This window comes from Nansenia antarctica (genome assembly GCF_963989245.1).
Source record: "Nansenia antarctica genome assembly, chromosome: 3".
NCBI classification, from domain to species: domain Eukaryota; kingdom Metazoa; phylum Chordata; class Actinopteri; order Argentiniformes; family Microstomatidae; genus Nansenia; species Nansenia antarctica.
The window spans coordinates 30,629,939-30,643,771 of record NC_137688.1 but is presented as its reverse complement, the minus strand read 5'-3'; the positions used below and the strand labels follow the sequence as shown (position 1 = coordinate 30,643,771).

At 46.0% G+C, this 13,833-nt stretch overlaps 2 protein-coding genes across 3 annotated transcripts in view; one reads left to right on the top strand and one right to left on the bottom strand.

Moving 5' to 3' along the window:
- fkbp9 (FKBP prolyl isomerase 9) overlaps window positions 1-2,173 on the bottom strand; it is a 16,612-nt gene extending 14,439 nt beyond the window's left edge. The window contains exons 1-2 of the mRNA XM_080526096.1: window positions 1,847-2,173; window positions 799-944 (exon numbers count right to left, since the gene is read on the bottom strand). Coding sequence (XP_080382222.1) covers window positions 799-944; window positions 1,847-2,055 — 355 coding nt within the window. The 5' untranslated portion in view covers window positions 2,056-2,173. The remainder of the gene's footprint in view (window positions 1-798; window positions 945-1,846) is intronic.
- A 795-nt stretch (window positions 2,174-2,968) lies between these two features.
- crtap (cartilage associated protein) lies at window positions 2,969-10,872 on the top strand. 2 transcript variants are annotated; one of them, XM_080526097.1, is made up of 7 exons: window positions 2,969-3,504; window positions 3,915-3,980; window positions 4,613-4,784; window positions 7,192-7,320; window positions 8,834-8,979; window positions 9,467-9,550; window positions 10,367-10,872. In XM_080526097.1, exons 1-7 carry the CDS (start codon window positions 3,046-3,048, stop codon window positions 10,412-10,414), a joined length of 1,104 nt encoding a protein of 367 aa, XP_080382223.1. In that variant the 5' UTR covers window positions 2,969-3,045; the 3' UTR covers window positions 10,415-10,872. The 2 variants fall into 2 exon arrangements, with proteins under 2 accessions (XP_080382223.1, XP_080382224.1); XM_080526098.1 differs by lacking the exon at window positions 3,915-3,980.
- The last annotated feature ends 2,961 nt before the right edge of the window (window positions 10,873-13,833 follow it).

Below are 13,833 nucleotides of genomic sequence, written 5' to 3'. Positions count from 1 at the left end.
CAAATGCTTCCAGTTTTGCCTCAGAATATCAGTGTTTCTATTGTGAAAGCACTGTCTGCTAGTGCATCAACTGGGCATGCTCAGAACCATCAGCATGGCCAGAAGCAGAACATTGCTAATGCTATTGGTTGCTCATATCCACTTCCTAGTCTGTGATGTCACAGTGACTGTGGCCTCAATTTCCACGGAGGCTGAGGCCACCCACTTCCTCTCCAGCCGGGAGTCCCTCTTGAATAACCACACACACACACACACGAATCATACACAAATCATACACCCAGACACATAACAACCACACTTTACACTCCACAACCACAGAGGCTCGGGGCTCAGACACACATGACACATACTTAGCAATCATATAGGCTTAAATGCACACAGTCAGACACACGAGAACCACACAACTCACAAGCTGTGTGTGTGTGTGTGTGTGTGTGTGTGTGTGTGTGTGTGTAAACAGCTGCTGTGTGTTTGTACCCTCAATGCTCTGTGTGTTTAGGAATACTTCAGAGTAAGTAAACTACATCCTCTATACACACACACACACACACACACACACACACACACACACACACACACACACACACACAGGTAAGTACAGGAGTCGCGTTACATGCTGTGCTGAGGCCTTTGACACCTGAGGGCTTTAGCTCAGTGGGCTTATTTGGTGTTGAGTCACATGGATGTCCTGGGTTCAATACCCAGTCAGTCAATTTGGCGCTGTCCCCAAATACTTGTGAGTATACACACACACCCACCCACACACACCCACACCCACACACACACACACACCCTTACCGTATCCTTCCTTCCCGTATGCGAGTTTTGGGGGGATCTTGACAAGTCGTCTCTCGTTCACACACATCCCCACCAGAGCTTTGTCCATCCCCTCGATCAGCTGCTTCCTCCCCACATACACGTTATAGGTGCTGCCACGGTCATAACTGCAACACACACACACACACACACACAGTCATATACAAAATAGAATGCACAAATACACACATCCCAAGAAACGCACAGATACACATGAATACTCTCACAGACACACACACACACACACACACACACACACACACACACACACACGGTCATATACACATGAATACACTCACAGATACCCAAAACTAATTTTGGTCAGATATCAGTTCAACAACATTCTAGCTACAAGAACAACCACTAATAGGCCTACTCATTCATTTATTTATTCATTCAATAATTCATTCGTTCAGTTACTCAGTCATTCGTTCTTTCTTTCATTCATTCAGTCGCCATCCATGCATGAGGCTCACTCTGTCCCCGAGGGTGGAGAGGGATGACCTGCCGTGCCGCGTCACTACCACGGCCTGTCTGCCACGCACATAGGCGGCCTGTCTGTCCACGCTTCATCAATGAACGGTACAATCATCCCAATCACAACAACTGTCTAAGTAACTACGCATGCGTGACATAAAGGCTAGGCAGCGTCCTTGAGTGAACACAACATATTCATAGACGAACACCTGGATACCTGTGAGCGCATACAGGTGCGCACCGTTGGCCACAGAAGCCTGAACAAGGGAGTTACGCGTCAACAGAAGCCTGGAGAAGGGGGTTATGCATTCTGTGGAGTTAAACCTGACAGTTAGGTTGCATCTCTCAATGGATAAACGTTGTTTTCACTTATTAAAGCCCCGCGTTGTGCTGCCTACCGGTAGAGAACGGAAGCTGCGAGTCTGCTGCAGCTGCATGCGTGGCTGTGGGCCGGCCCGGTAATAAAACACACGCGCACGCACGCACGCACTATCCTCTTCACAGAGAAGTGCATGAGATGAGGTTCAAAGTTGTGTCTCTCTCTTCCCCTTACCTGGAGTCAAACTTCTTCCCGTCCGGGAACATGCCGTTATAGTGGTACCGGACATAGTCCCCTACTTTCACCGCACGGCCGCACTGCTCTGGCACGAAAGTTTTCTCAATAACGATGTCGTCTAACGGGACCGGAGGGGCGTTGCAGGCGGCGAACGCCACCAGAACCGCCAGATAGATCATCCCGTGCACGCACTGGTTCATTTTCATGCAACTATCTAATAACAGCGACTGCTGGGTGAATAATCTGTAACTGTGTCGTTCGTTCTGTCTCTATCCCCGGTCGCTTCGGCTCCTCTGGTCGGTCTTGGTCTCGTTCTCTCGTACTACTTCGGTCCCCCCGTCCGTCCGTCCGTCCCGAGGATTGAATGGGGAAGATTTGCGCACCACGTATGGCGCAGGCGCAGTAGCGCGTCGCAGATGTGTAAACGTGGTACAGCAAGGGCCTGTCCACAGCTGGAAGTAGTGTAAATCACATCATTTCAAGACCCCCAGAAGACCTATTGCATAAACTCCATTCAGTCTATGTAGCCTACACTGGTCAAAACAACGTTTAATTCGCTTTCTTGAGCTCCTTTTACGGGAGTTTTATGACTCTCCTTGATTGTTTGGGAGAAGTGGGGAAGACTTTCTGTCTCTCAGGAATGCCTCTACGTGGCAACAGGAGGGGGGAGGCTCAGCTGTGATGCGCTGTTCCCGGGGGGCTAATTAGGAGAATAACATGGAATAAACCTCTATTGAATAGCATACACTTTTGTAGGCTATATTATAGCCTATATAAAAAAACATAAAATATAACAACTGTATTTATCTTTTTTATTTCAATAAAAAGAATCATTTAAAAATAAAAGTCAGTCAACCCTGGCAGGAAACCTGTCGCTATAACTTTCTCTGCAACTTTTGGACAGTCATTTCCTGAATCCTAAAAGTGTTCTTTGTAATTTCACCCACTTTATTGCAATGTCCAACTCTGAAGGATTTCTGTAGAACAGCAGAGATTTAAGGGGGAGGAGCAGGGAGCTCCAGTGGTTCCCCACCCCCTCGCCCTCCGGTAGTTCGCCGCCCCCCTGCCTGCCTTGAGTAGCCGGGGGAGGGTGGGCTGTGTCCGGATACGTGGTGGGGGTTGAGGCGGTCCCAGGTCCACGCACACAGGCTTAGCGGAGACGTCGCACAGCCGTCCCACCGTTACAGACATCAAAGATGGCACCCTCCAGATCCCCTCTCGTCTCTGTACTTATATTCGCATTTTTTGTTACCGTGGTCTATTCTCAATACGAGAAATACAGCTTCAGGAGTTTCCCGAGACACGAGCTTATGCCGTTAGACTCTGCGTACAAACACGCGCTGGACCAATACACCGGAGAGAAGTGGCAGGAGACCGTGGACTACCTGGAGGTCTCTCTCCGGTTGTACCGGCTGCTCCGGGACAGCGAGGCCTTCTGTAACCTCAACTGCAGCTCCGTGCGGATGGACAACGAGGAGAAGTTTGCCGAGTTTGGGGAGCTGCGGGTTTTCGGTAATGTGATGAAACGGGCGCAGTGTTTGAAACGCTGTAAACAGGGGTTGCCTGCATTCAGGCAGACCATGCCTAGCCGGGACACGGTGGAAGAGTTCGAGAAAAGAGAGCCCTACAAATACCTGCAGTTCGCCTACTTCAAAGTGAGTTCGAGAGTGAAATCACAGCGGCGCACTGCACGGTCCTCCTCACCCAACGCGAGTAGGGAACGGAGAGAGAGAGAGAGAGTTACATCGACCATCTGTATTGTCTCTCTCAAAACTTCCAGCCTAACTGGAGCACGTCCTGCACCTCTGTGAAATGGTTTTAATTCCATTGAATTTGATTCCATAAAATGTATGTTTTCTGTGACTTCGTTAGGCTATAATGCAAACAGCGGGCCCGGTAGGCACGGCTTTAACCCCCCTGCTGTGGTCGTGACGTCTCCGAGTCCGGACGTGCCACGAGTCGCACTGGGAAGGCCGGGGTTCTGTGATTTTTCTTGTTTTGATGTGAAGTGTGTGTGTGTGTGTGTGTGTGTGTGTGTGTGTGTATGTGTGTGTGTGTGTATCAGTCTGACCAATTGGCCAAGGCAGGAGCTGATGAACACCTCAAAGACCTGGAGACCAAGTCCTACGAGGTAGACCTACACACACACACACACACACATGAGCTTGTGTGTGGTGCGGTCGTGAGTGTGTGTGTGTGTGTGTGTGTGTGTGTGTGACAAACACAATCTCAAATACACCAAGTCAATTCTGTACACACCCACACAAGCAGTTGTATTTCTAGGCAGTGTGGTGTGCATCTGATGTGGGATAGAGTGGCACTGGGAGGACCAGTGATACGTCATAAGGCTGATTAAGACTTCCTCAACTCTAAACCAAACATACTACTCACTACACACAGCTTGGAGGGTCTCAGTTGGCTAGGCCTCAGCTGTTTTAAACCCAGGTTGGATCCAATAGGAATGAGGCATGTTTACATGTCAACAATCTTGTGTTGTTGCTTACACTACATTTGAACCATTTAGCAGACACTTTCATCCAAAGCGACTTACATCTAGAGATGACAGGGACAGTCTCCCTGGAGTAACTGAGGGCTAAGTGCCTCAAGGTCAAGGTCACATTAGTGGTGGTGTTCCCCAGGTGGGATTTGAACTCATGACCTTCTGATCATCCGTCCAACCCACTATCAACGACCTGTCACCACTATGTTGTTGTTTATTATGTTTTTTCTTGTGATGTGATGGTTGTTGTTGTTGTGTTCCAGACGTTGTTTGTGCGGGCGGTGCGGGCGTACAACGGGGATAACTACCGTACGTCCGTGTCGGACATGGAGCTGGCGCTCAGGGACTTCCTCAAGGTCTACGACGAGTGTTTGGCTGCTTCTGAGGGCTCCAGAGAGGTCAAGGACTTTAAAGACTTCTATCCCTCCATCGCAGGTGAGTCTCTGTGTCCTTCTATCTATCTATCTATCTATCTATCTATCTATCTATCTATCTGTCTATCTATCCCTCCAACTACCCCTCCAACACAGGTGAGTATCCATCCCTCCATCTCTTGTCAGTTTATCTTCCCTTCTACCTATCGATCCCTCCTTCTAAGCTCAATCTTACACATGCTGTTTTCCCTCTATCCATCTATCCCTCCATCTTTCTCTTCCTCTTTCTGTCCATTTAGCCCTCTGTCAGGTGTGTTTTCCTGCCCATATCAGGTTAAAAACGCCCTATGCTTTGAGAACAAATCAAAATGTTCAGACTTTTATTCTGAAAAATGTAAATAAATGTCAACGTTGTCTAAAATCAATGACATACTCTCATCAAGCCAAAACACTGCAATGCAATGGATTCGGTCGGTGAGTAATAGGGGTGTAACGGATCACCTAACTCACGGATCGGATCGTGTCACGGTTTTTGAGTCACGGATCGGATCATTTTTCGGATCAACACAAAACATTTTTGTTTTTATAAAAACTGCTTTTTCCTTGAATTCTGTAAAAACACCACTTTTACTATGTGACAAAAACCAACAACATTCAAGATGTCAAAACTGGTAATATATATATATATATATATATATATACATACATATATACATATATATATAATATATATAACATATTCTACACTCAAACATTACATAATTATACTGAAATACACTCAATTTAAATGATAGGAGAGAGGGAGGAGGCGCCTGGTTGCAGCAGTGAATCACTGGGCTCTTTAAAGCAGATGAATAAACATGTTTTATGCCACTTTTAACTAAATAATAAAGTGAACCCTTATTTTGAACATGGTATGAAAAAAATGCCTACATTATCAGAAGTTGTCGAGCTACCTTTTTCGTGCCTCCCGTCATAGTTGACAGAGAAGCCAAAGTGCTCCCATACATGGGATTTAAATGACGAGGGAGGCATTTCGAGTTCTTCTCCGCCGAACAACGTAACATGATACACTTGGGCCGCGTTCGTAAATTCGCTTTGAGAGCGCCGGAGCGCACACTGGGTCTGACGTCATAAAGGGACCAAGTCATTTGATTGGACAAGAGGCGTTCCTTGAACGCTGATCAGATTCCAGAGCGGATTTACGAACGCAGCCTTGTTGTTGTGGATTCCCAGCTTCACGTGTAGTGAGCAAACAACGGATTATTTTTCTTTCGCATTATCAACCTATCATTGCGCTTTAGAGTAAAACAAAGCCCGCAACTGTCGCGTCTATCTTTTCATGGCAACTCTACATTGTGATTTACAAGAGATATTAAGTAAGATATTAAGTAATATTATTACTTGTTAACAGTGATACAGTATATAGGTTTGCTTCTCTGTCCACTTTATCCAAGCTAGACCCCCTGTATCATTCGGTTCTAAGATACATCACCAATAGTGCCTTCAGGACCCATCACTGTACACTGTATAGTCTGGTTGGATGGCCATCTCTTTCTGTCAGAAGGCTCCAACACTGGTACACTCTTGTGTTTAAAATCATCTCTGGCTTCTTACCGAATTATCTGGGCCTGAAGTTCATCCCTATACCGAGTGGCTCGGGTCTCAGGTCTCGTAGATGGCTACAATACAAGGTGCCACTTATCATGAACAATGTTGGAAGGGCAAGCTTGTCTTATTATGGCCCTTGGTCTTGGAATGACCTACAGACTACTTTTAAATTAGAGGCCCTTATTTCCATAAGTATCTTCAAGCGTAGATTAAAGGATGTGGTCACCGCTCGCTGTACCTGCTTTGGTTAGACTTCTCAATGTTTTAATCACCTTGTAAATACCCCTACCATTGTTTGTCTATTGTATTGTTGCCACTGTCTTATGTCCTGTCTTGTTATCTGAACTGTTTTTTAAGCTACTATTTTGACCCTGTCTTGGCCAGGTCTCTCTTGTAAAAGAGGTTTTAATCTCAATGTGACTTCCTGGTAAAATAAAGGTAAAAAAATAAAAATGCAATTGATCCGCGGTACACACGCGTTCCGAACCGTGGAGGGCGATCCGAACGGATCACGGAATTTCCGTGATCCGTTACACCCCTAGTGAGTAATCCCCACTACTCTACACTAACTAGGTAGTAGTGGGGTTTACTCACCGAATCCATTGTATTGCAGTGTTTTGGCTTGACTAGCGAGTGTGTCATTGATTTTCGACAACGTTGACATTTATTTAAATTTTTCAGAATAAAAGTCTGAACATTCGGTCAGTTGCTGACTTGTTCCCCCTTTCACCAGCTGCTGTCACATATGTAGTGCATTGCAGCTGTTGCTTTTTATTCACGTGTTTTTACTGGTTGTGATGATGGTTCCTTTTCTCTTTTCTATGTCTCCCCCCCTCCCCCTTTTCTCCCCCCCACAGACCACTACACAGAGGTGCTGCAGAGGAAGGTGAAGTGTGAGAGTGAGCTGACTCCTGTGGTCGGGGGTTTTGTCGTAGAGAAGTTTGTGGCGACAATGTACCACTACCTGCAGTTCGCCTATTACAAATGTGAGTGTGTTATTATTATTGTTATTACACACATGAGTTTAGTATTACAGTGTTATGGCGCTTTTCCATTGACCAGACCGGTACGGCTCGGAATGGCACGCATTTGAAAGTACGGTACGGGTAGGATACACTTCTCTATTATACACAGCAGACCTGGAGCGAGCGGGGACAGTAGGAGTAGTTAAGTGTCATAAGAGCACTTCACTTTAATAAGTGCCGCTATACAGCTCAACAGGGGGAAATGCGATAAGAATTATGGCAAAATGCAGCAATATCATGCACAGATCAGCCTTAAAACATGTAACGTTAGATATATAACGTTAGACAGGGAGCGATGTATTTCTACGGAAAGGCTATGCTTCACGCTTCCATTGGACTGACGCCGGGGCTCATACAATCTCCGCGTTTGTTATAGATTTGAGTGCTCCGGTGTCTTGCTGGTAGTCAAATATATTTATTTATATAGCATATGGATGTTACGTGCCTGTTACTTGCCGCTTTCAGTTCTAGTAGATCTAGTAGATCTAGTAGTTCTAGTTAGATCGCGCAACCAGGGAATCCCCGACATGTGTGAAAGGGAGCAACACGGAAATCTACCATAATAGCGATTTTTTGGGGTTATGCTTGTTGTAAATAAAAGTTCTATGATGCATTGAAATGACATTAAACTAAGATAATACGATGGTATCATAATTTTTCAAATCTAATAATTACAGAAAAAGTAAATGACATTTTCCGAGAGCGAAATCTGTTGTGGTATTTAAAAATGGCGGTTAGCGGTGAAATCTATGAACATGGGATGACAATGTTGTGACCAATCAACGGTCTGCAGCGTCACACGTCACACACAGCCTGGCAAAAAAGTACCTTTCGCTACCCCTCGCTACGAGTAGCTAAATTGGCCCGGCTCGGCCCGGCTGGCAGTGGAGAAAGCAAAACAAACCGGGCTCACGCGGTACGGCACGGTATGGTGCGGTAGTGGAAAAGCGCCATTATTAACCATGTGAGTTCCGTTACCGTCCGTACACCAACCCTCCACACTCAACCATCATTGAATATCACCAACCAGAGATGCTCTCTATAGGGCAGTTGCTTCAAGTGTGTGTCAGGTGATGTCACTACACAAGGCTATGCTAGCTACGACCAGATTACCTCTGCTACATGTAGGAATTTACAGTAATATGTAGCAGGCATACATTTACTTATGCGTTTTTGACAGTCATGTCTACAGTAAAGACAAGCGTTGTATGCCTCCTCAGTGTACTGTACAGGGAATACCTAGGCAGCAGAATCTGGTACAGCCAGGAATAGAACTTGGAACCCCTGGCCTCATTCCATCATGATCACGTTACTGGCTAAACCCGACATTTGTTGTTTTTGTGCCTGTTAGCTCTGATGCTAGTTGACTTCCTGAAGCTTTATGCTGTAAATTTGTTTTTTGTTAGCTGTAGGGTAAATGTGGTTCTTATTAGCTGTAGGCTAAATGCTAACTGACATTTGGTTGCCTCTGCAGTGAACGACCTGAAGAATGCAGTGCCGTGCGTGGCCAGCTACATGCTGTTTGACCCCAGTGACGAGGTCATGAAGAACAACGTGGTGTATTACCAGTACCACAGAGACAAATGGAGTCTGGTCGATGAAGACTTCCTCCCCAGAAAGGTGAAACACAGACACACACACACACACACACACACACAGAGGGTTACGCTCGCACACACACACACACACACACACACACACACACACACACACACACACACACACAAACACAACTTTATACACACATACATCCAAACCTGCCTTACCTTCAAAATCCCCAGAAAGGTCAAACACAGACACACACACACACACACACACATACACACAAACACAACTTTATACACACATACATCCAAACCTGCCTTACCTTCCAAATCCCCAGAAAGGTGAAACACAGACACACACACACACACACACACACACATACACACGCAAACACAACTTTATACACACATATATCCAAACCTGCCTTACCTTCCAAATCCCCAGAAAGGTGAAACACAGACACACACACACACACACACACACACACACACACACATACACAACTTTATACACACATATATCAAAACCTGCCGTGACGGTGTGTGTGTTATGTGTGTTGCAGGAGGCCTTGCAGTACTTCAACCAGACCACCATGCAGCTGAAGATGCTGGAGTTCTCCACAGAGCGCCTGCAGAGTGATGACGAGGTGTGTGTCTGTGTGTCTGTGTGTCTGCTTGTTTTGTCCGTCACCACCACTTCACTGACAGGCATCTTCATTGATACTGATTTCCGAAGAAATAATATTTCAAAAGCATAGTCTTCGGAAATCAATATCTTGGGTTCACCGAGGCATCACCAAACCTTATCATTGTATGATGTGTTCAGTTTTGGTGGTGTGTGAATATTCTATTCTATTCTAATCTAATATATAATTATAATATTATTATAAGTTTGAATATAGCCATGAGTGAGTTACCTCTAGTGTCCAGGGTGTGAGTGGACTTTGGTTCTCAGAAGCAAGTTCTCTGTAAATAACACTTTCCCTGGACCCCTCCCCCCCTGGATTCCCCCCCCCCCCCCCTGGACGTTCATACTGAGACCTATCTGTCTAGCTGGCGTTTTCAGTCTGCAAGATTATAACGCTTTGCACAATGTGGGATGTACCGAAATTGATGTTGGATTGTAGAAAATGCAAGGATGTCATTATGACGTTAGACACGAAAATACTCATTTAATTAAATCGTCCGTTCATTCAGTCATGCTTACTCAGTGGCTGCATTTTGTGGTCTATTAGTTGAATGTTTGTGGGGACAATTGGAAGGGAATTAATGTCTGCATGAACTCAACTCTTAACCACTCTTCACTGCTTTAGATCAACCCGCAATCATACCATCATCAATCAACTGACTATGAAAGATGTCAGGGTTAAGGTTTGGTCTCCATGTCATCTCAGCAGGACAGGACTGACAGAGACTAAAGCTAGTGTGTGTGTGTGTGTGTGTGTGTGTGTGTGTGTCCACAGGGGGAGGTGTTGGAGTTGATAGATGAGTTCCTGGACGCGAATCAGTAGCATACGCTGGACACACTGAGAAGAAAGAGAAAAGGAAGGACTGAAAAACAGAATTGAGCGGACGGCAAGAACACTCCCAGCATGCCGTGGGGCCTCTCGCCCCTCCCTCCTAGATCGTATTTATTGGGTGGTTTTGATGGCTCTGATTGGTTAAAATAAGTTAGATTTTTACATGCATTTGAAATTGTACATGTTCTTTTTATATTTCTGGATCTTGTGCACTAACACAGAGGTACAGGCAGTGATGATGATGATAGTGATGATGATGATGATTATGATAGTGATGATGAGGATGATGATGATGATGATGATAGTCATTCTTTCTCACTGTTCTGTGTTCACTCCCCCTCTGTCTGTTGTCCATGTTCTTAAATCAAACCTGCTCACTGGCTTACAAGGAGAAAGACTATATGATATTTATCATATTTATCATTTATTTGTATTATTATTTTACAATAAAATCACATGGTGAACCCCAGATCTCTCAACTAGCTGCTGTTGACTTAGTTGGATGATTATAGAATAACTGTCACACACACACACAGACACAGACACGCGCACACACCCTAACCCTAACCCTGGCCACTACTACCATGATATTTCTCTCCACATCCAACGGTTTATAAATGGTAAATTATATACCTACATGACTTATATACCTACATGACTTATATGGCCCTAACCCTAACCCTTATTGTAAAGCGCTTTACAACGGCCTCTCATTCACCCGTTCACACACACATTCACACACCGATGGCGGCAAGCTACCATGCAAGGCAGCGGTTCCCGCTCATTGGGAGCAATTTGGGGGGTTCAGTGTCTTGCCCGAGGACACCTCGACAAGCCAGCCTCATGAAAGGAGGGTCCTGAAATTTGATCGAGTGCAAAGGTATACATTTCTTTTTACTCACTTGGTCAAATGACCCCACCCACGGCTGTTCGAGTGTTAATCCACCTTTCAACTCAACCCACCCTTCAGCAAAGCACATTAACCCCTTCACCCTCCCCACAGCGCCTAGGCCTGCCACGCTGCCCTGTCTGGAAGAGGCAGGGTGCATGCTGGGAGCCTGGCTCTCTCCATTGTACCCTTAACAACCACTAGATGCTGGCTCTCTCCATTGTACCCTTAACAACCACTAGATGCTGTCTCTCTCCCATGCTAAGTATTAAACAACTTTATTTGGGATTAGCGGCCTTTGTTTTTCCATGGAGATGCCGGTCGGTTCTACCTTGAGAGACTGGTTGACTTTTTAACAGTGACCCATTTTGGATGAATACAATTGTTTAACTGTAAAAAAATGTCTGTTTTTCTGTTGTCCTGTTATGACAACAAGAGAAGACGAACACATTTCATTAAAGCCTTTGAACTTGATATTTTATGTTTATTTTACATTGTATCCCTTTGAGATACATACATATACACATGCATACATTTAATGTACCAATCAATTAATTCCAATTCTGTGTGATGTCATCGTTGGTGATATTCACTTTCTTTAGCTCTGAATGTATTTCCCCCTACATCTTTTTAATAGTGTTTGGGGAAAGATTAAATTATAATTGAATGTTACTGACGTAAATAAATAATTGTCAAGCAAATTAATATTTGAGTGGATATCACTGTATTCTTAACGAGGACATTCAATACTTCTTCTTAGTTTAAGGTAATAAAACTGCAAGAAACAGCCTTAATGAAAAATTAAAATCGATTCCTACTGTACCCTCAGGAGTATCAGGAGTCTTTTACTGTTGCTAGGGGATGTTGTGTGGCTGTTGCTAGGGGTTTGCTCTTCTCCATCCAGCGTCTAAAAAAGGACATAAAGCCGTTGACTTCCTGCTTGGGTTTAGGGCTCTTGGGGGGTGGGTTGGTCTGGATTTGTTTCTGGAAGCTGTGCCCTGTCTGGGAAGGGCTGGTTTCACACTTTGTCTGCTGGGGGGGGGGGGCTACGTACATCACACTGTGTTCTTTTCCTCCTGCGCCGAAGCCCCTTGCTGTAGGCGTGGAGTACGTTGTTCCTCTGCTGATGAGGATGAGATCTTGTCCTGTAGGCGTGGAGTACGTTGTTCCTCTGCTGATGAGGATGAGATCTCGTCCTGGACACTAGACTGTTCAGACGGTTTGGGGAGTTTCAGTCCCACTAAGCTACTTCTCTGTTTCTGGGACAGCAGACCGGCGCCCTCTGACCTCATCCTCAATATGACTCCCAACTAAGGCCTGGGAGGAGGAGTTTCAGGAGAGTCCAGAGGTCATCTTCCTCTTCCTCCTGGCCGGGAAGGGGTTTGGGCGGTACAGAGAAGGAGTGGCGTCGGGTGCGGAGGTTATTCTTGGAAGGTAACAGGTGAGGAGGGGTGTGGAGGAGGTATTTCGCCAAGCTCTCGCTGCCTGTGTCTCCTCCCAGCAGTTTGTAGTGCACGGCCTCCTGGAAGGTGCGGGAGGTGGTTGTGGAGGTGGAGGTGGAAGTGGAGGTGGAGGTAGAGGCACGAGGAGACCTCTGCTGATCCATAGCGTACTCCCCGGAAGAGACGCTACTACGGGTGCTCTGGTACCGCAGGACACTCCTGGACACCTCCCGCAGCTTCTGGGCCTCTTCCTCGTCGAAGGCCTCGTCTTCGTCCTCCACAGTCACTGAAAGGGAACGGACCACGGGAGTAGCGCTTTGGTCCTTTTCGTGCATAGAGGAGGTCCCTGTCAAGGCGTTTGCAGACTCGTTTTTGACTCGCCTGCCTGGCTCTCCTGAAGGGGGTTCTTGTCCTCCTGAGGGGTGATCTTTGAGAGGCTGCCGTTGAGATGGTGGGGGGCGGTCCCCCCTCTTCTCCAGGACGCACGGCTGGTCATGAACCCCTGCAGGGTGGACTCCAGGTCCACGCCCTCCATGTCCTTGTCCCTTATGGAGCAGGTGGACCTGGACCGGCGCTTAGCAGCAGTAGACTGCAGCCTGTCTCTGTGTCTCCTCTTCACCTCCGCCTCCTCACGGTCCCTGTTCTCCTGCACACAAACAATAAGAGATGTTTTAAGGAAACACCTAAATTCAGGGCCGGCCCTAAGACTTTTGCGGCCCTAAGCAAGATTTTTAATGTGCCCCCCCCCCCCCCCCACACACACACACACACACACACACATTTTGCCGGGGGTTGACGGGTGTTTAATCGACTGGGGGTGGTGGCTAGATGAACATACACACACTCAATAAAGACACACACAAGACACACTCAATAGAAATAAATAAAATAACGTATTAACATTTCAGAAGTTAAATAACTATAAAAGTCTAGATTTTCAACTATAAAAGCAAACAAACTTGCACATTACAAGGTCTATAAACAACCAATATAAAAGTGCAAAATGTTCCAAATAAATAAAGTGAACAAAACAACATTCGATTCCAGCCGGGGACATATCCTGCATGTCATCCCTCCTC